The sequence below is a fragment of the Oncorhynchus mykiss genome, chromosome 18, assembly GCF_057628025.1.
Source record: "Oncorhynchus mykiss isolate SJ-2025 chromosome 18, ASM5762802v1, whole genome shotgun sequence".
Classification (NCBI taxonomy): Eukaryota; Metazoa; Chordata; class Actinopteri; order Salmoniformes; family Salmonidae; genus Oncorhynchus; species Oncorhynchus mykiss.
In genome coordinates, this window is record NC_143039.1 from 52006360 (window position 1) to 52029166 (window position 22807).

General features: G+C 39.8%; 1 protein-coding gene across 5 annotated transcripts; it reads left to right on the forward strand.

The window, feature by feature from the left end:
* The first annotated feature begins 528 nt into the window (after positions 1–528).
* On the forward strand, positions 529–19822 carry LOC110496345 (hepatoma-derived growth factor). 5 transcript variants are annotated; one of them, XM_021572179.3, is made up of 6 exons: positions 529–1045; positions 5983–6059; positions 6363–6507; positions 6785–6940; positions 14031–14219; positions 14647–19822. In XM_021572179.3, the coding sequence occupies exons 1-6, from the start codon at positions 959–961 to the stop codon at positions 14665–14667; spliced, it is 675 nt and encodes a 224-aa protein (XP_021427854.1). In that variant the 5' UTR covers positions 529–958; the 3' UTR covers positions 14668–19822. The 5 variants fall into 5 exon arrangements, with proteins under 5 accessions (XP_021427854.1, XP_021427856.1, XP_021427857.1 ...); XM_021572181.3 differs by having other exon boundaries at positions 6363–6480; XM_021572182.3 differs by having other exon boundaries at positions 551–620.
* Positions 19823–22807: the final 2985 nt, after the last annotated feature.

The following is a 22807-nucleotide window of genomic DNA, read 5'->3' on the forward strand; positions in this document are numbered from 1 at the left end:
AGATACTTAGTGTACTACTCAACCCTTTTCACACTACTGAGTCCAGTGGGGCCTTGGACTTCTCAATATTCCCACACGGTGTCTTGATCTGAGAATACCAGGAGCAACTCGGGGACATTTTAGAGTTGGACAATTCAGGATGAATTATCAGTTTGAGATACTTAGTGTACTACTCAACCCTTTTCACACTACTGAGTCCAGTGGGGCTGAATTTTGGCCTGGCCCGGTTATGCATTCATTCACCATAAGATTTCTGGAACTGTGCTGCAAAGGAAAGTGAGAAAGAAAATAGAGCCAGTACAGTACCCTTTTTTGGATCGGCACAATAGTGGAGAAAATGGTATTGGTTCTCCCTAGATAGGCTACCCAAATACATAAACAATATTTTATCAGTACAATATTATAGACAATTTACCTTTTAAAGCAAATCAAATACAAAACAGGCATTTTTGTTGGTGTATTGGAAGGTTTCTGTTCCTTAGAATCCATGGAGGGTATGTAATCTTGCAGAATTCCAATATCTTTGTTACCTCGGTTTTGGCCTAGACCATACTAGTCAATCCCAGATGATGAATCTGCTCATGAGAGGGAAGCGGTTCCAAATTTCAAACAAAAACAAGGTCTGTAGATAGACTACAGAGGATTACGACGGCAGGAATAACGGAATGATTATATTTTTAAATAAGAAAATTACATTTAATAGCTGCAGCTTGTAACCACACTCTGCAAAGCTCTGGATCGCGCAAAGTTACCAATTCGATTGCGTCCATGTTCCAAATTTCTACGCATGATTTAATTTTGACGCGAAAACCTGAAGCCACCCAAAGTTGGAGCTCTTAACCTCACAAGTGCAATCCTCTGGGAGGCTATATCTCGTTGTTCTTACTTGCAACAGTAAACTGACATTATACATTTATATATATTTTTAAAATATATCTTATTCATCCGCTGAGAAGCTATGCCGAGGTCGAATAGGCAAAAAGAATACAAGCCTGGGGATCTCGTGTTTGCGAAAATGAAGGGTTATCCACATTGGCCCGCGAGGGTAAGCTCCTTCATACTTTTCTTCTTGCTTAACCAAACGCTAATAGTAGGCTTACCTCTTCTTGTTTCTAGTCCACATGCATGTAGGCCTATCTGCTAGATCAGTTCAACGAGGCCTACCCCCCTGGTCTTTGCAAAGTTTATTGGCGTATGACTACGTGGTGTGAAATAGGCTAGTGACATTTTTTTGTACATTCGGTGTTTGATTTTGAGAAATGCGAAATCATCTATTTGTAGCAGTAAACATACTTTTACAGTAACCTAGCAAATGCCGTCCTTATTACTGTTCAGTTCGCAGAGGCACTGTTTAATTTAACCATTGATACGAGGCCTAGTATAGGCTGTTCGATAGATCATGGCTTCATGTAAACAAACATGTATAACATCTTCAACTTAGGTAACAAATAGGCTCGAGTAGCCTACGTTTAAGAACAGTTACCACTCGGATATTAGGCTATTCCAAGTCCAACTAGTAGCATTTTACAATGTGAATGTGAGACAAAGTTGAGGCGAGTCGTGAAATGGATTCTTTGAAACACTGTAACCGAGTTTGCTACAATGTGGTAATTCCCGTATGGTTAATATTTGGCGGCAGCGGCGGCGTTTGATTGTCTGGAAGGAATGCATGAGCCTATTGTAACGGTAATGTAAATGTTGTATTTTAGCCTAGACTCCATTCCAAATTAGGGGAAAGTGGGTGATTTATTGTCATTAATGAGAATTGCCATTGTTTATATATATAAAAAAACAAGTTATATCCTCGGGCAAAGGACAACACACATTGCTTGAATTGGTGCTCTCCCTTCCCGAGTCATTCCAAATCCATTGAAGTGTAATTAACTGTTTCGGCAACGTGGATTAGTTTCAAGTAAATATTCTACCAATTTATGCAACAACAGCGTTTGGAAACTTCTAAAAGTTTCATTAATTTATTTTCGTCAAGTCATGCTAAATTTACCTCTGTAATTTATACTTTTGCACAGTAGCCTACCCAAAATAACATTGGGAAATGACCAGCTGAAGCAAAAAATAAATAAAAGAAAGTAGTCTTCAGGACAATGTGTTATTTGTTCATTTGTATTAATTGTGCATTGCTCATCATGGCAGTATACTGTACATTACAGAAATTCACAACCAGATGCCTAGAGGGCACTGTTACAAAAGTAAGATATAGAGCATGATATCAGAAAGCTCAGAATGGCTGTCAGCCTACGATGACCATAGATACAGGACATGGCTGGTCAGAACCCTGGAACAATGCATATACACCCCCCCCCCCCCCCCCCCCCTGTTTTCTGTCTGTCTCTCCTCCCACTATCCCTCCCTCCTTCCCATTTAACAGACTGTCCACAGTCAATGCCCCTGTCCTAGCCCACCAAACACACACTCTGGTAAGACGCAGAACGGGCACGCCTATAGGGCCTCTTTGGCATGACGCCCATCAGGAAGCAAGGTGGCACAGCGAGGCAGGCACGGTGACTCAGTGCCCAACCGTTGTCACAGGGCTTCCTGTACAACACACCATAGCTGTGTCCCACAGAGAAAGATAATGGGTACCTCTCAATTTTATGTAGTCTTAATCTGAAAACAAGGTAGCCTAGGTGTCCCGTGTTGTGTCCCAATAATCTCCTTGCTTCCGAAGTGTGCACTTGTTCACTTCCCTTCACGGATTTTAAAGTGGCAATATGTAACTTTTTGGGCCACCCTGACCAAATTCTCATAGAAATGTGAGTTATAGATCTATCATTCTACTTGAAAGCAAGTCTAAGAAGTAGAGGTCGACCGATTTAATTAGGGCCGATTTCAAGTTTTCATAACAACCGGTAATCGGCATTTTTGGACACCGATTACATTGCATTCCACAAGGAAATTGCGTGGCAGGCAGGCTGACCACCTGTTACGAGAGTGCAGCAAGGAGCCAAGGTAAGTTGCTAGCTAGCATTAAACTTATCTTATAAAAAACAATCACTAGTTAACTACACATGGTTGATGATATTACTAGGTTAACTAGCTTGTCCTGCATTGCATATAATCAATGCGGTGCCTGTTAATTTTTCATGAATCACAGCCTACTTCGCCAAACAGGTAATGTTTTAACAAAAGCGCATTTGCGAAAAAAGCACAATCGTTGCATGAATGTACCTAACCATAAATATCAATGCCTTTCTTAAAATCAATACACAGAAGTATATTTTTTAAAACCTGCATATTTATTTAAAAGAGTCATGTTAGCAGGCAATATTAACTAGGGAAATTGTGTCACTTCTCTTGCGTTCATTGCATGCAGAGTCAGGGTATATGCAACAGTTTGGGCCGCCTGGCTCGTTGCGAACTAATTTGCCAGAATTTTACGTAATTATGACATAACATGGAAGGTTGTGCAATGTCACAGACATATTTAGATTTAGGGTTGCCTCCTGTTCGATAAAATACACAACGGTTCTGTATTTCACTGAAAGAATCAATTATAATTTCCGGATTTGACCATATTACTGACCTAAGGCTCATATTTCTGTGTTTATTATATTATTATTATTAAGTCTGATTTGATAATTGATAGAGCAGTCTGACTGAGCGGTGGGAGACGGCAGCAGGCTCGTAAGCATTCATTCAAACTTTACTGCGTTTGCCAGCAGCTCTTAGCAATGCTTGCTTCACAGCTCTGTTTATGACTTCAAGCCTATCAACTTCTGAGATTAGGCTGGCAATACTAAAGTGCCTATTAGAACATCCAATAGTCAAAGGTATTTGAAATACAAATGGTATAGAGAGAAATAGTTGACGCGTCATAATTCCTATAATAACTACAACCTAAAAGTTCTTTAACTGCAAATATTGGAGAACTGGGAATATTGAACCACCAGCTTTCATATGTTCTGAGCAAGGAACTTAAACGTTAGCTTTTTTACATGGCACATATTGCACTTTTACTTTCTTCTCCAACACTGTGTTTTTGCATTATTTAAATATGTTCTAGGTGTGCTTTTTTCTATGCTTCCCGTTCTTAATTTATTTTTGCTACTTTTACTTTCGTTTTTTTTTTACACCAGCCTCAAAGAGCTGAAACAATATTTTGGGTTATGGAAAATGTATTTCACAGCGGTTTAGATAGTGTACACTATCTTATTTTGTCACAAATTAGTCCACTATTAGTTTTAGCAACCAGAAAATGGTGGCGCAGAAAAACCAAAACATAAGCATGGGAAGCATAGAAATGTTCTATGCGCGCTATATCTACCGCTTCTTAGACTTGCTTTCCATGTGAATGACAGATCTATAAGTTTGGTCGGGTCGCCCAAAAAGTTACACATTGCATCTTTAAGTAAAAATACTTTTAAAGTACTACTTAAGTAGTTTGTGGGGGTATCTGTACTTTACTATTCATATTATTGAATAAGAGAACATCCCTGACTCTGATCTGGCGGACTCACTAAACGCATGCTTTGTTGGAGTGTGCCCCTACTTAAGTATAATTAAAACCAAATACTTTTAGACTTACTCAAGTAGTATTTTAATGAATGACTTACTTGAGTTATTTTCTATTAAGGTATCTAAAATTCTACTCAAGTTTGACGATTGGACACTTTTTCCACCACTTCACGAGAATCAAGCTATAATGTGAAATTCATATGGCTCAGTAGGTTGGAGATTGGTGCTTAACTTTTGGGTTTGAGTCTTGCAGAATAACCTTGTCGAACATGCCAATCCAAATTTTCTTACTCTATGGCTAGTCTTGGCAAAGTAGCTATATTTGCTCTTACATGTTTGACATGACATCATTGTATCATCTGCTCATCAGAATTGTATGTTGAGTTTGTGGATAAATGGAAATAGAAACAATTCTAATCCTTTGATCTTACATAGTTTTGAATAAGAAATGTAATTAGAGTACTAATTTAGGCCTACTGCTGAAATGTTCATTTTTAGAATGAGTCTTTCTATTTCTGTGTGTGTATGTTCATGTCGGACACCTCCAAATGTGCAACTACACCAAAGAATGTGGCAAATGAGCACGCAGAAAAGTATACGCTCACATAAGCATTGGGTAATTAATACATTTGTGCATGATCCCAGATGTGCATGCACATGCATAACACATTCACAGCACGCAAAACAAAAAATCATTACTATTCCATAAACTAGCCCATAATGCCAAACCTACACACACTGTTGTTTTTTATTGTTCAGCACAAAGTGAGTCAGTGAAGAGACTTATTGATTTGCCACTAGGTTTATTGCCCAATATTTGCCTTTGGGAGAGTGACACCATTTTCACAAAACTAAATGGCAGTCATTTACGCTATGTGTGTATTTGAGTAACAAAACAAGTGTTGGTCAGTCATTAAAGAACCTGGCGACAACCAGCCCTTTCGAGTGTGAAGTACATTTTAAATTACCTTAATGGAGCACTGGTGTCTTTGTTTACACTGGTCTGTCTCTTCTCTTTGTTTCAGTAGCCAACATTTTTTTTTGTATGTACTTGTTTGTGGTAGCTCCTGCAATTCATAAATCCATATCAGGTACTGGCACAGGTGATATTTAAGAACGGCTGTCCTAGTGCTCCAGTTGCCTTGAGAGATGTGGAGGGTTAACGCCATTAGTTGGTTCTCCCTATTTGATTTCTTAAAAAACAATCCTTTATCTTATATTTGTTTTTGTTTTGCTCCATTTATTTTTGGGTTGCTTCATGTCTTTAAGTTTGGTGTGGGTTTAAATTGTGTTTGCCTCCTCTTGGGCAAATTTAGACATGATTGGGGCCTTTAAGTCCCAGTTGGACACCCCATGAGTGTCTTTCTGAAACCCTTTCTGAACCTGTTTTGGTTGTTAGTGACGCTTTTGTTAGTTCACCTTCTGTTTGAGCTACAGTTTTTGCTTTCTTTCTGGGGGACGTAACAGACGCACTCACTAAAAGATTGCACTCCCCGTTTCCTTCCACAGATTAATGAGTTACCCGAAGGAGCAGTCAAGTCCCCCTCCAACAAGTACCAAGTGTTCTTCTTTGGGACACATGAGACGTAAGTGAATATGGTTTTTGATGCGACGAATCCTATCACAATTCCAAATGAGCCCCTACCTTCAATACACTTGTGGAGATCTGAGAGAAGTAATATGGTGAAAATACAGACTAGCTTATCAGAGAACAAGTTGGAGCTACCACCATATTGTTTCTTTCGCGTATCAAATTCTCTCCAAATCTCCACAAGTGCATTCGGCGGTTCGTTTGGAATTAGAATTAGCTCCATAGAATAGTATTTTGAAGCTCTGTAGGTTGTTGCATGCGTCAACCTTTGAACCTTCTAAAAATTTTGCCATCTCAGTGCATTCCTGGGTCCCAAGGACTTGTTCCCCTATGAGGAGGGCAAGGAGAAGTTTGGCAAGCCCACCAAGAGGAAAGGCTTCAGTGAGGGTCTATGGGAAATTGAGAACAATCCTACGGTGATACACGAACCCGCAGGTTATGAGGTGTGTGTGTGCTTAGATTACGACGGAAAGGGTCTGTCTACCTGCTGACGTGCATGAGCCTTTGTTCCTGTGTGACACATGACATGATTTTAGACAATATTAAGAAGCACACCACACAATGTTTATTTTTCCTTTTCTGGTAACACAAAATCCCTATTACTTTATCATCCATGATGAAGAGTACTCCCAAATACAGATTTACCTATACTCAACCTCAGCAAATACAGGGAGTAATTCACCACATTTTCCTGCCAAAATTATGTTCTTTCTCCCTCAGCTGGCAAAGGAGACCCCAGCAGAGGGGGCGGTGGAGGCAGGTGTGCCGCGAAAAGGGAATGCAGAAGGAAGCAGTGATGAGGACGAAGGGACCCTTATCATCGATGAGAAGACCGACAGGGGAGGGGCCAAGAGGAAAGCTGGGGATTCCGTCGAGGTAAGTGTCAGTCACAAGCAATGTTCCCAATTTTTTTTTTACGGCACAGAGCAAATTTCATGTCTGCTGAGCACCAACTTGAACGTTTATAGTGAACACTGAGGCTGTACCCACTTTAAGTTCGTTTTAACAGTGGCCAAGTAGTCTATTTTATCATAATGTAGACCTACCAGAGAGGCCTACCATCAAAAACAATGGCGAAAATGCAGGCAGAGATCTACTGCTCAGATTCATTTTTACATTACTTAAAAAACAAGCGTATGCAACATTGACCAATTTAAAAAAAGTACTGTAACAATGAGGTTTGCTCAGTAACTTATAGGCCCGATACTTTATCAGCACATTGGTTTTGCTTGAATTGCCCTGCCAGTGCACTGTTGCTGGGGGCCATTTAAAAAAATAATAATAATACAAAAATAATTAAATGAAGTAGCCTGTATGATCACACCGGTAATAGATCAGTTGTATTACTTGTGAGGTGCAGCCGAGTGAGCATACATTTTAAATGTGCTTTTTATTTTTATTTTACTGGGCTGATGGCACCTGCATCTGATGGTCTTAGCGGAGGGAGAGAGCAGCAGACTGAGGGTCCGCCTCTCAACATCCCTCTGCTCTCCCTTTCCTCCACTGACACTGACCAAAAAGGGACACCTTCGCACCGCATAATTTCTGCCTCATGCACAAATTCATGTTACTCTTATGAACAGAGAAAGTGAAATATTACTTGACATTAAATAAGACCCAAGCCGCAAATAATAACAACAATGCAAGCCTATAGATACTTTCCTACTCATTCATTACTGCTGGAGTGTTTGTTGTAGCGCAGAGTGGAAATAGTAGGAACGTGCATTTTATGGCCTTTTAAAAGTGTTGAATACAAAGTGTTGACAGTGCTGAGTAGGAACTTAAACATGAACGCACTCATAAAAACAACAGCTCTTTCTTTGCTGTGTTCGTTGACAGGTTCTTCCGAGTCATGCTTTGAAATGTTTTGAAATCTCACAGTATCAACTTTACTGCGGCTTTCTTTTATATGTGCTCCGTTACTGCAGACACTGTAATCTGAGCCATCTGATTGGCCAGCGTTAGGCCTGCAGTGCTCTTGATATCAAATTGTAGTTGTCACGCGCCCTTTATACAGCAGGTGTAGAACTTCCCGTGAAACACTTCCTTACAATGCAGTTAAGAAAATTGAGGTTAAAAAAATATTTATTAAATAAACTAATGTAAAGAAAATATAAAAGTAACACCCACTCGCCGACAAATTCTCACAAGGAACCCACATCTGCGAACCCTGTATCTCCGTCTCCTCTTCATGCGAATGACTGGCACTGGCCTGTATTGGCGAAGAACTTACTCACAGGCAATGATACCATTTTCTGCTTTAGGCTGCATTATATAGAGTGCATAAAACATTAGGAACACCTGCTCTTTCCATGACAGACTGTCCAGGTGAAAGCTGTGATTCCTTATTGATGTCACTTGTTAAATCCACTTCAGTCAGTGTAGAGGAAGGGGAGGAGACAGGTTAAAGGAGGCGCTTTAAGCCTTGACATGGAGTGTGTGTGTGTGTGTGTGTGCGCCATTCAGAGGGTGAATGGGCAAGACAAAAGAAAGTTCCTTTGAACGGGATATGGTAGTAGGTGCCAGGCGCACCGGTTTGTGCCAAGAACTGCAACGCTGCAGGGTATTTCATGCTCAATAGTTTCCCATGTGTATCAAGAATGGTCCACCACACAATGGACATCCAGCTAACTTGACACAACTGTGGGAAGCATTGGAGTCAACATGGGCCAGCATCTCTGTGGAACGCTTTCCAATCTAATTGTATTTGTCTCATGCGCCGAATACAACCGGTATAGGTAGACCTTACAGTGAAATGCTTACTTACAAGCCCTTAACCAACAATGCAGTTAAGAAAAATAAGTGTTAATTAAGTCAAAAATAACATGAGTTAAGATCAGTAGTAAAATAACAGTAGTGAGGCTATATACCTAGGGTACCGGTACAGAGCCAATGTGCCGGGGCACAGGATAGTCTATGTAATTTAGGTAATATGTACATGTAGGTAGAAGTAAAGTGACTGCAGGAGCAGATTTCAGGAGGACAAGACACATTTTTTCTTCTGATGACTGATATAAGGGCCTGCACAGTATGTGATAGGCCTATCTGACTTATATGATGGTCATAATGCTTCTTGACTGTGTCATAAAGTGTATTTTCTACAAGGTATTTAAAATATGATGAAAGAATTCATTACAACAAGAAGAACAAAGGATTTAAGAAACAGACTTTCAAACGAAAGGAAACATCTGGGTAGGGTAAAAAACTATTTGAATGAATGTGGGTTTTCACTCTTATGTAGGTGTCATTAACAGCCATAAAACAATGGAATATATGTCACAGCAGTTGTAAATGAGTCAGGACAATGTTACGACCATGTTATGACCAGTTGTCAGCTGTTGACTTGATATGGTTATCACAGTGACATAACACTGGGTGTCAAGTAGTGTCAACGATAAATAAATGGTATATTACTAATTTCTTGTAATATTTATAAATGTTAGTAATCTAGTTATTCACACATTTATAAACAACTTATGTAATAATAAGATAATTCTTCAGATGTTTAATAAATCTAATCATAAATATTATACAATTATTTTAAATACCAATCATGAGTCTTTTTGCATAGCCTCGTCTCAAGCGAGTGCTATTTATACTTTATAAATACTATATATAATGTCGAGTGACCAGTGTAATTTCTCAAAAAGATGGACATGCCATTGGTAGACATTCCAGCAGTACTCAATGCTCCTTTTAAAGATGGTATCTGCAGTAGGGGAAACAGTGCCACTGTTAATATACTGTATATGTTTTTGTTTTTTGGGGAGACTAAGCGGAGGTGAGGAGTGTCGCACAGCACACATTCTGCTGTTTTAGCGCGCATGTAGTGATGTCCGAGGGGAATTTCTTATGTTGTTGTTTTGCAGTAACTTCTTTGTTATAATATTGCAAATGAACATGGCAGTTTCACCATTAAGCATTCCAGATTGAAGTTTTCAAAATGTCCTAGGACACGTTGATAGTTAAATAATAATCACACTCTACAGAGGATGTTTAAGGAAATATAATAAACATTTTATTTCAGAACAGTGGTAGTACAGTAGGGGCCCGGAGGGCAGACACTTAATGTGTTGTGAAATCTGTTGATTGTATAGTTATTTTTTAAATTGAATAACTGCCTTCATTTTACTGGACCCCAGGAAGAGTAGGCCTTGGCCACATCTAATGGGGATCCTTAATAAATACAAATAGAAACAGTCACACTGTTGTAATAGTGTGGTGCATACCTTCGTCCGAAAATGCAAACATGACCCTTTTCATGGCAGTGATTTTTGGTGTGGATTGCAGTTGCTCCTTAGAGAAGTCCATAGACCTCTTATGTGGTAAGAAAACAAATACCTGAATACATAATGTCACTGAACTATCCCATTACTTTCAAATTGGATTGTATTACAATTAAAGAATTCATGCCTTTAAAGGCTAGTCGGAGTGCCGCCAAACAAAGCAAAGTCTGCGTTTTAAAAAGACTGAGGCACTGGAAGAATTTAAAGGTTATGCATGTAACATTTTTACCTGAATCACATACAGTGCATTTGGAAAGTATTCAAAACCCTTGACTTTTTCTACATTTTGTTAGCTTACAGCCTTATTCTAAAATGTATTAATCTACGCACAATACCTCATAATGACAAAGCAAAAACAGGTTTTTAGAAATGGTTGCTAATTTATACATTTAAAAAAAACTGAAATATTATATTTACATAAGTATTCAGACCCTTTACTCAGTACTTTATTGAATCACCTTTTGTAGCGATTACAAACTAGAGTCTTGGTTATGACACTACAATCTTGGCACACCTGTATTTGGGGAGTTTCTCCCATTCTTCTCTGCAGATCCTCTCAAGCGCCGTCAGGTTGGATGTGAAGTTTTGCTGAAGGCTTTTTCAGGTCTCTCCAGCAATGTTAGATCAGGTTTAAATCCGGGCTCTGGCAAGCCACTCGAGGACATTCAGAGACTTGTCCCAAAGCGCTCCTGGGTTGTCTTGGCTGTGTGCTTAGCGTTGTTGTCCTGTTGGAAGGTGAACCTTCGCCCCCAGTCTGAGGCCCTGAGCACTCTAGAGCAGGTTTTCATCAAAGATCTCTCTGTACTTTACTCCATTCATCTTTCCCTCGTTCCTGACTAGTATCCCAGTCCCTGCAGCTGAAAAACATCCCAACAGCATGATTCTGCCACCACCATGCTTCACCATAGGGAAGGTACCAGGTTTCCTCCAGACGTGACACTTGGCATTCAAGTCAAAGAGTTCAAACTTTGTTTCATCAGACCAGAGAATCTTGTTTCTCATGGTCTGAGAGTCTTTAGGTGCCTTTTAGGCAAACTCCAAGCGGGCTGTCGTGTGCCTTTTTACTGAGGAATGATTGGTGGAGTGCTGCAGAGATGGTTGTCCTTCTGGAAGGTTCTCCCATCACAACAGACAATCTCTAGAGCTCTGTCAGAGTGACCATCGGGTTCTTGGTCATCTCCCTGTCCAATGCCCTTCTCTTGGTGGTTCCAAACTTCTTCCATTTAAGAATGATGGCGGCCACTTCTTGGGGACCTTTAATGCTGCAGAAAGGTGTTGGTACCCTTCCGCAGATCTGTGCCTCAACACAATCCTGTCTCGTAGCTCTACGAACAATTCCCCTCGACCTTATGGCTTGTTTTTTGCTCTGACATGCACTGCCAACTGTGGGACCTTATATAGACACATGTGTGCCTTTCTAAATCATGTCCAATCAATTGAATTTACCACAGGTGGACTCCAAGTTGTAGAAACATCTCAAGGATGTTCAATCGAAACAGCATGCACATGAGCTCAATTTTGAGTCTCATAGCAAAGGGTCTGAATGCTTATGTAAATAAGGTATTTATATATAACACATTTGCAAATTATTATTTTTCATAACAGGGTATTGTTTGTAGATTGCTGTTTTAATTATTTTTAAATTTTAGAAAAAGGCTGTAACGTAACAAAGACAAGGGGTCTGAATACTTTCTGAAGGCACTGTATGTAATGAATGAATAAAACTCCACTGGAGAAAAGCTGGCCGGTTCGGCTACATCTCCCTGTTTTATGATTAGTTCTGGTTTGAGAGGTTGACAACGTTAGAAAACATTAGCATTACAATACTTCCTCATGACCTTGAAACAGTTGTTTTACATCAGTTTTTTGTGACAAAAGTCTTCGCTATATTTCTTTTAACATCCTGTATTGTGTGCTTATTATTTTACCATATGTTCTAGGCTATTTTGAGGCCTTAATAGGGAGCATCAGGTACTGCTGGAATGTCTCCCAATTCATGTCCATCTTTTTGTAAGAAATTGCTGGTCACTCAAAACATATAAAGTATTTCTAATGTATAATTGTATTTATTTTAATTTTACCTTTATTTATCCAGGTAGGCAAGTTGAGAACAAGTTCTCATTTACAATTGCGACCTGGCCAAGATAAAGCAAAGCAGTTCGACACACAACGACACAGAGTTACACATGGAGTAAAACAAACATTCAGTCAATAATACAGTAGAAACAAGTCTATATACTATGTGAGCAAATGAGGTGAGATAAGGGAGGTAAAGGCAAAAAAAAAAGGCCATGGTGGCAAAGTAAATACAATATAGTAAGTAAAACACTGGAATGGTAGATTTGCAGTGGAAGAATGTGCAAAGTAGAAATACAAATAATGTGGTGCAAAGGAGCTAAATAAATAAAATAAATACAGTAGGGAAAGAGGTAGTTTGGGCTAAATTATAGGTGGGCTATGTACAGGTGCAGTAATCTGTGAGCTGCTCTGACAGTTGGTGCTTAAAGCTAGTGAGGGAGATAAGTGTTTCCAGTTTCAGAGATTTTTGTAGTTCGTTCCAGTCATTGGCAGCAGAGAACTGGAAGGAGAGGCGGCCAAAGAAAGAATTGGTTTTGGGGGTGACCAGAGAGATATACCTGCTGGAGCGCGTTCTACAGGTGGGTGATGCTATGGTGACCAGCGAGCTGAGATAAGGGGGGACTTTACCTAGCAGGGTCTTGTAGATGACATGGAGCCAGTTGGTTTGGCGACGAGTATGAAGCGAGGGCCAGTCAACGAGAGCGTACAGGTCGCAATGGTGGGTAGTATATGGGGCTTTGGTGACAAAACGGATTGCACTGTGATAGACTGCATCCAATTTGTTGAGTAGGGTATTGGAGGCTATTTTGTAAATGACATCGCCGAAGTCGAGGATTGGTAGGATGGTCAGTTTTACAAGGGTATGTTTGGCAGCATGAGTGAAGGATGCTTTGTTGCGAAATAGGAAGCCAATTCTAGATTTAACTTTGCATTGGAGATGTTTGATGTGGGTCTGGAAGGAGAGTTTACAGTCTAACCAGACACCTAGGTATTTGTAGTTGTCCACGTATTCTAAGTCAGAGCCGTCCAGAGTAGTGATGTTGGACAGGCGGGCAGGTGCAGGCAGCGATCGGTTGAAGAGCATGCATTTAGTTTTACTTGTATTTAAGAGCAATTGGAGGCCACGGAAGGAGAGTTGTATGGCATTGAAGCTTGCCTCGCCCTCACTTTAGATGAAGCCACGCAAAAATACATAGCTAATGATTAAATGGCATATAAGGACCTATATTATACATATAAATTATCCTATGGATCATTACTACATACTTTAGAAGTTTATAAATATGTGAATAGCTAGCTTACTAACATTAACAAATGTTGGAGTACTGATTTTAATGAATAAACAATTTACTAATCCATTATAAATGCTTTACTACAAGGTGTTATTATAAAGTGCTGCCAAATATTAAATAGTAAAGGTGCAGGTGTGGGTCACTTTGCTATTCGTAAAGAAATTGTTATTACATGGTATTTTAAAAGTTTTTAAGAGGTTGTTTATTTGAATCAGTAAAAAAAACGTAAGAAAGTAAGCAATCATGTATGTTTGCCGACTTGTGGAAACATGGCACTTGAATACGGGTCATGTGTCTTTCTCTCTGAAGAGCTCTCCTAAACGACCTAAGGACACAGAGAGCAAAGGTGACTCGAAGGTGGATAGCAAGAAGTCTGACACCGAGCTGAAGCTCAATGACAAGGCAGGGCCTAAGCCCACAGCGCTGTCTTCTGCAGGTGAACCAAAGCCAGAGAGCCAAGCAAAACCACCGACCGAGGCCCAATTAACATCAGAGAAGGTGAGGGAAGCTGTCTTTTACACGTTGAGTTACAGAGACATAAAACAACAACAAATAATAATAATGAATGTACCCTTCAATATGTTTTACACCAACCTCCTGTTTGGAGAATATCTATTCATTTGGTCATACTTCAGGGATGACACAGGGTGAGTTTCCCAAACGCCTTGTAGCTAATATGGCCTGTTATTTCTCTTGACAATCTTCTGTGCTTGAATTAACGCAACTCAAATTAAGCACTTTGCTGTCCTACGCGAGCTGTGTCATGAAGAGATGTGTTGTACTGTGCTGGCAACGAGGTTTTTGAGAAACTCACCCCTGAACCACTTAACTTTGAATAGTTAGTGTTGTTTGGTTCATTTCCAACATTATTTAAAAACATAAATTACTGATGCAATGTAACATTTTCTCCATGCTTTTCTTTCAGCCTGTGACTGACAGTGCTTAACATCAACCCTCTGAGGATGACCAAGGACCCGTGGTTCTTTTCCATGGAATTTTGGGCATCAACATAATTAGCTAGTCTTTGAATGCTAGGTTTCTGCTGTTATTAAGTAACTGGAAAGTGTTAAGACCTATATAGAAATTGTACAGGCAAAACAAACTTACTTGCCAGTTGGGGGTATTGAATATCCCAGGATTTAAATTGTTGTCAAACCAATAGTGAGGAGAAATGCAATGCTCAAGAGGAAATGGGTTTCGGATGTGTACAATGTGGATGTGTGCAATTATGAAGTCTAGCTGCTAGGTGTCAAAATGCATTACAGTTTAGAGAGTACACACGCCCGCCGGTTTCTTAACCATCTGAACATAAGCAAACAAAAACACAATTTGGGGGAAAATCTTTTGAACATCACATTCATAATGCTTTTCCATTTGACATGAGAATCCTGCTCATCCTGTTTTAAATACGTTTTTAGTTTTGTGGTTCGTTGGTTTGAGAATATTAGATAGCTTTTTATCTATGACGGTGTGCTTTATAAAAAGAACACATCTTTATGTTGTTGGCTTTAAGGTGTGTACGGTGCATTCTGAAAGTATTCAGACCCCTCCAAATTTTGTTACATTACAGCCTTATTCTAAAATGGATTAAATAGTTTTTTTCCCCTCTTCAATCTACACACAATACCTCATAATGACAAAGAAAAAAACAGGTTGTTTTAAATTTTTTTGCAAATGTATTAACAAATAAATACATATCACATTTACATAAGTATTCAGACCCTTTACTCAGTACTTTGTTGAAGCACCTTTGGCAGCGATTACAGCCTTGAGTCGTCTTGGGTATGATTCTACAAACTTGGCACACCTGTATTTGGGAAGTTTCTCCCCTTCTTCTCTGCAGATCCTCTCAAGTTCTGTCAGGTTGGATGGGGAGCGCCACTGCACAGCTATTTTCAAGTCTCTCCAGAAATGTTCGGTTTTAAGTCCAGGCTCTGGCTGGGCCGCTCAAGGACATTTGGAGAATTGTCCCGAAGCCATTCCTGCGTTATCTTGGTAGGTGAACTTTCACCCCAGTCTGAGGTCCTGTGTACTCGGGAGCATGTTTTAATCAAGGATCTCTCTGTACTTTTCTCCGTTCATCTTTCTCTCGATCCTGACTAGTCTCCCAGTCCCTGCCGCTGAAAAACATCCTCACAGCATAATGCTGCCACCACCATGCTTCACCGTAGCGATGGTGCCAGGTTTATTCCAGATGTGATGCTTGGCCTTCAAGCCAAAGAGTTCAAACTTTGTTTCATCAGACCAGAGAATCTTGTTTCTGATGGTCTGAGAGTCATTTAGGTGCCTCCAAGCAGGCTGTCATGTGCCTTTTACTGAGGAGTGGCTTCCGTCTGGCCACTACCATAAATGTCTGATTTGGTGGAGTGCTGCAGAGATAATTGTCCTTCTGGAAGGTTCTCCCATCTCCACAGAGGAACTCTGGAGCTCTATAAGAGTGACCAATGGATTCTTGGTCACCTCCCTGACCAAGGCCCTTCTCCCCCAATTGCTCAGTTTGGCAGGGCAGCCAGCTCTAGGAAGATTCTTGGTGGTTCCAAACTTTTAAGAAGATGATGGCCACTGGGTTCTTGGGGACCTTCAATGCTGAAGAAATGTTTTGGTACCCTTCCCCAGACCTGTGCCTCAACAAAACCCTATCTCGGAGCTCTACTGACAATTCCGTCGACCTAATGGCTTGGCTTTTGCTCAGACATGCACTGTCAACTGTGGGACCTTATATAGACAGGTGTGTGTGCCTTTCCAAATCATGTCCAATCAATTGAATTTATCACAGGTGGACTCCAATCAAGTTGTAGAAACATCTCAAGGATGACCAATGGAAACAGGATGCACCTAAGCTCAATTTCGAGTCTCGTAGCACATGGTCTGAATACTTATGTAAATAAGATAATTCTGTTTTTAATATTTTATACATTTGTAAACATTTCTAAAATCCTGTTTTCACTTTGACATTGTGGGGTATTGTGTGTAGAATAATGAGACAAAAATAATATTTAATACATTTTAGAATAAGGCTGTAACGTAACAAAATGTGGAAAAAATCAAGGGGTCTTAATACTCTCCAAATGCACTGTACATAATAGTAATTGTACTTACGTTTTTCCTCGGCCTGACTTTGAAATAGGTGATGTATTTTCTTACTCGTGGTGTGTTTCACTTTTAAGATATTTAACTTTTCTTAGATCACTAGCAAGTTGTCGCTAGCGAAACTATCGCTTTAAAGCTACATAACATGTTGCATGCTGCCTGTACATGGGAGGTGACCAAATGTCTTTATTGACACTTAGATCCCATAGAATTAACTTTTTATTGAATGTCACAAATTTATTCACATAAACACAAACACAAGAGAACAAAACCACTTTGCAAAGCCCTGTCTTAACCTGTTACACTCATACCTGTATATTGGTTGAAAAATGCCTGATAAGCAACTAAATTGGAATGCAGTGGCTATAGAGTAACATGCTATAAATGACGTCAAAGCTCAGGTTCTGTGCTTCACAGTGCTGTATGGGTTTTGACTGACAGCCGTTCTGAACTTGAGTACTGCACACGAGAGAGAAGTTGCCCCCATCCCTCCCGCTAATTGGAAAACTTTGGCAAATTTGAGTGAGGGAAATGCTTTACATTTTAAGAGGACTTGATGTATTTTGAAAGATGAAATGTTGACGATAATAAATACTGTTTTGATGTCCATCAAGCAAGCCAAACACCCGTGAGTCCAAATGTGCACCTCACATTTCCATATCGTAAAACTCATGTCATATACAGGGTCAACGTTTATGATCACTATGTTTGATGTACAGTTACAAGATGACATGGCGTCATACCCTGGGTGGTTCTGAACAGACTGAGCCTGTGTTTGTCTGTTGTGAAGCAAATTTGCTGCAGTTCACGCAACTGAATGCACTTGACTCCTTTTCTATGCACACCAAAATTACTATCCGTTTCTCTGAATTGCCTTGTGAAAGCCTAACATTGTACGATTGTACTTTATAACTTAGCTAGTGATGTTGGCAATAGAACAAGCTTTCAAATTATGCCCACCTGACCCAGATTTCAAATTATAATGGTCTGTTTTTGGATTGCATAAACAGTAATTGTGTGATGGCGTGGATGCAGGGTTGTGTTCCAAACAAAACGACAACAAGTGTGCTTGCTCTAGTTCCTCAATGGCACAGCTAGGAGAGCTTAAAAAAAACACCCTATAGTTGACGACTCTTCTTTGAGTCATACAAGTGCATTGGAATGACTTAGTAACTGTGCACACTTTGGAGAGGTGTTTGGCCACATGGAGGCACCAGATAGTCCTCTCACTCAAACCCTTATGTTGCACCTACCCCACATTTTCCAGGAATATTCTTATGTTACTGGATGTATCCAGAGTATTTTCAGATTTTATCAACAAATGTGGCAAAGTAAAGTAAATGTAAAATGCACATAAAATCAAGTGTAATGTTTGGATTCAGTCTTGTCAGGTAAACTGTTGTCCTCAACTTTTGGTCAAATTTTTTCCATCTTCTATCTGTTCACTTTCTATTGCTACCATGCTTATGGATTTGCTTGTCATGTTTCTTCTGTAAGAAACATTCCAATTGAGCCCTATCAAATTCCCACATGTAAAGAGTTCAGGGAAAACTATATTTCAGAAAGTACCCCAAAATGAAATGTGCATTCTTAAAAGCAAGAAAAACATTCCTGAATGTCTTGTGAAACTGTTGGTATTAACCAGTGACATGTTTTGAAGGAGCACAATACTTTCAGGTGTGTAATATGATTAGGAAGGACATTGTTCTATGGCAGGGGCATTCAATCCTACCCAGGAGGTCTGGAGTACTGCTGGTTTTCACTTCCACCTGATAATAAATTGCACCTACCTGGTATCCCAGGTTTTAATCAGTCCCTGATTAGAGGGAAGGAATATAACATTTTTTTTTTTTTTAAAGCAGTGGAAGTGGCTTCAAGGTTCAGATTTGAATATGAGGGTTTTATCGTAAGGTATCGCTCATGTCTTAACATGAACTATCAAGAAATATATTTAATATCCACTGCACTGTTCATTTGTCCATACATGTACAATGTCATCCATCTTTTATGGTGCTTTAATGGTGACAATGTAATGAGAAGGACATCAGCCAATGTCCAATAAGATGGTGTCCTGGTTATTGTAATATTGGGCCACTTGTGAAAACGTAACACTTCAACACTGTGTAGACGACCTGTCTGGGTACATGGTTGTTACGATTCTGATTTGGTAGTTGCTCTTTATTATACTATTCACTGTGGGACATGCTTTGAGTGTGTACTGTGTGTACCTTGATATTTCGGTGTGAGTGACTTGTCCTTCAAACCTTTTGAACTGGAGCAAAGATACCTTTTTGATTGAGTGTTGTCCTATGATTTTGGATGCTAAACCAAATTTTGAAAGATTTATTTTACTTTTAGCTTGTAAGAATAACCCTTTTGTTGATGTTTGAAATACAATATGGTTTTTATTTTGGGGAGCCCTTTCTCACATTCTATTGGTCCCGCCCTTATTTGTATGTTATTTGTAATTGTCATTGTGGGGGATCCCTGTATATTCTGGTTTGTGTGATTGGATGTCATTCATTTGTTGTGGCCCATGTTTGGTGAAATCCATATCTGCATTCAATCAGGTCTTTCGAACTCCATAAGTCATTAATTGACTCGTTTTGAAAACCACGACTCACAGGGGCGCTGCAGGACCAGGCCTTAGAACTGTTGTAAGTCTGTACTGAATATAGCCCAGACCTTTACTTGAGCCTTTCTTTTCAACTGCTAGACTGTCACTAATTCATAGATAACGTTGTATGCTGACTGACCTACTACATGATTCTGGAGCTTTCATTATTTTTCCCTTCTACATTTAAACTTTTAAAACCTAATGCTGTCAGAACGATTCCAAATGTTTTTTGGGTCATTGCCAAATCCTTGCCACCTTTGCAATTCATAGTGGACGTAAAGAGAGAAAAAAAAATGGCCTGATTGTCAGTTCGCCACGCTTCTTGCTTGGTTCTACCATTGTAGCTAGCCACCAGTCCATTTGGTTAAACTCAATAAACATGTTGATGACAAAATGAGGCCACCTGCCTGTCATGTTTGTAACTTTTTCTATGTGCCTGTGATTGTGAACTTATGTCAGGACACCACCAGCAGTGCCTTTCTTAACAATGTGCCCATTCCTCTCTAATCATTCAACCTGGACATTAACGTTCATCCCACCCAATTTAGTGGCCTTGTGGTTAGTGTCCGCCCTGAGATTGGAAGGTTGAGAGTTCAATCCCTGCATCTCTGCTTGGCACTCAGCATAAAGGAGCTGGATCTGGGTGAGGCCCTGTGATAGACTAGCATCCTGTCCAGGGGTGTACTTGTACATTAAGCTGCCTCACGCTACAGCAACAGGAGATGGGCTCCTGACCTATGAGCTGTTCCGGCTCACAAAAGCAACGGCTCGTGCCAGCTACTTCCTTACCACCGCTGCCACTAAATATATTAGATGGTGGATGCAAGAAGGCAGGCATATATTTTTCTGAAAAGTCCACTATCTGACAGTGCCATTAACTTCCTGTCAAAGCATTTTCCTATTTATCCTGTGAAATGGGTAAACCTACATTTATGAACCCATTGAAATCACTTAAGACTAAAGTGTATTTATGAGAGTCTTTGTAGAGCCCCACAGTGGAGGTGTCGTAATACCAATAAAACCTAGCGGTCAAACAAATGCTTCCAATCGTTTATCCGCTGTTCATTTTGACTTGGTTGTTATGTTTTGATAACCAGCAATCTCTATTGGACAAGGCAACTTTTTGTCAATATATTCAGCTCTATTTTCTCTGAATCGAAAATGCTTATTAGCGTCGAAGTAGACATGCAAAACTACAAATCCCTGCAAGCTCTTGCACGTCATCTCTAGCAGACAACTTTGCTAACAGGTATTGTGTCAGTTTAAAACTTGCACAGAATTGTCCATTTTAAAGACATTTTGCCAAGTTATTTATGACTACATTTAGCTAACATTGGATAGTTCATCCAGAGAGTCTTACCTTTGCCTCGATTCGGCAGTCTCGTCCAGATCATCATCATCGCATTTGTAGTTCTTTATGATAGCCTAATTAGCGTTTCATTTTTCTGGGTAAATGCACGCAAATATATTGATAAAAGTCACCTAGTCCTAGAGAGGTTTACACAGTTATCAAAACTTCACTGCAGGGTAAGCCTACGCCGCCCTATGGGAAGAATGAGTGGTGGGAAAACGATTGGACAGTTTCCCTGCCATTTATTATGACTCATTCTGTTGTACATTATAAGGTTCTCACAGTCACCTTTTGTTTTGACCCGACAATACCAAAGGAATTAAATGAGACTGGGTTACATTCAAATCAAATGTAAGCATTTATACCAATAGTTGGCTTCGTATCCACGTGTACCCATGTCCATTGGAGCTTATGTCCAATGCCTTAACCACTCGGTCGTCCTGCTGTTACCAAAAGACTAAAAAGTGCTGAGTCAAAGTGGACATAGTCATTTATTTTGGATTTGATCCACACAAAGTTCAAATCAGAGTTTGTTACATCCAAATCAAAGCTAAACGTGTTACCAGGAGAGGGGTTCGAATCCATATGTCCACTGGAGCTTAAGTCCAACGCCTTAACCTCTCATTATCCTGATGTAGCTAAAAATATACTCAAGAGCCCAGCCAAAGTGGAAAAAGGGGTCATAGACATTTCTTTCAGCCTTTATCCACATAAAATACAAATGAGCAAAAGGAGGGTTGATTACATCCAAATCAAACTTCTACCAGGAGTGTGGTTCGAATGCACGAGGACATTTATTCATTGGATCTTAATCCAACGTCTTAACCTCCCGGCCATCCTAGTTTTAATAAAGTACCATCAAGACCCTAGTCAAAATGGAATAAGGAGCACACAATATCTAAATGAGACTAGATTACATCTAAATCAAAGGTACATTTCTACCAGGAGTGGGGTTCAAACCCACATGTCTATTGGATCTTAAATCCAACGCCTTAACCATTCAGCCATTCTGGTGTTAATATAGTACAACCAAGAGCCCAGTGAAAGGGAAATAAGAGTACACAGATTTTTGGCTTTGAGCCAGGCGATATCTAAATTATGACATCCAATTAAAAGTTAAACTTTATACCAGAATGGGGTTTTAAACAAACAAGAACATTCTTCAGTTCGATCATGAGTCTAAGGCCTTAACCACACTGCCATCCAGGTGTTTATAAAGGATAAACACCTAAAGTGCTGAGTCAAAATGGAGTAACTTGTCATAGTCGTTTCTTTCAGCTTTAATCCACACTAAATGCAAATGAATAAAATTAGGATTGATTACATCCCTATAAACGTCTTACCGGAGTGGGGATTGAACATACACGTAGGCCATTGGATTTTAATTCCAACACCTTCACCTCTCGGCCATCCATTGTCAATTATTTCAGCCTTAACCCATACTAATTGTAAATGAGGGTTGATTACATCCATATTAAAATTCTTCCAAGAGTGGGATTTGAACGCACATGTCGTCCGTTGGATTTGAATTCCAATTCTAAACCTCTCAGCCATCCTGGTATAAATAAAGTACTTTCAAGAGCCCATTCAAAGTGGAATAAGGAGCACATAGTCAGCTATTTTGGCTTTGAGCTAGACAATATCTAAATGAGACTTGTTTACATCCAAGTAAAACTCTACCAGAAGGGGGTTTGGAACCAACAAGAGGAATCAATCATTTCATATCAATTCTAACACCTTCACCACTCAGCCATCAGCCAGGTGTTTCTGAATGATAAACAAGTGCTGAGTCAAAGTGGAATACTTGGGACACAGTCATTTTGTTCAGCTTTGATTCACACAAAATCCAAACAAGTGAAATTACATTTGATAACATCCAAATCAAAGGTAAAATTTAACAAGAAATGGGGTTCGAACCCACAAGGATATGTGTCCAACGGCTTAACCTCTCGGCCTTCCTGGTGCAAATAAGTAACTATCTGAAGCTCAGTGAAAGTGGAATAAAGAGCACGGAGGCCGGTATTTTGG

Excerpts from the sequence above, each read along its gene's own strand:
- LOC110496345 (XM_021572179.3), top strand. The coding sequence starts at position 959 with ATGCCGAGGTCGAATAGGCAAAAAGAATACAAGCCTGGGGATCTCGTG. Across the intron at positions 1,046-5,982 it reads ATCCACATTGGCCCGCGAGG|ATTAATGAGTTACCCGAAGG; the intron begins GTAAGCTCCTTC and ends TTCCTTCCACAG. Across the intron at positions 6,508-6,784 it reads ACGAACCCGCAGGTTATGAG|CTGGCAAAGGAGACCCCAGC; the intron begins GTGTGTGTGTGC and ends TTTCTCCCTCAG.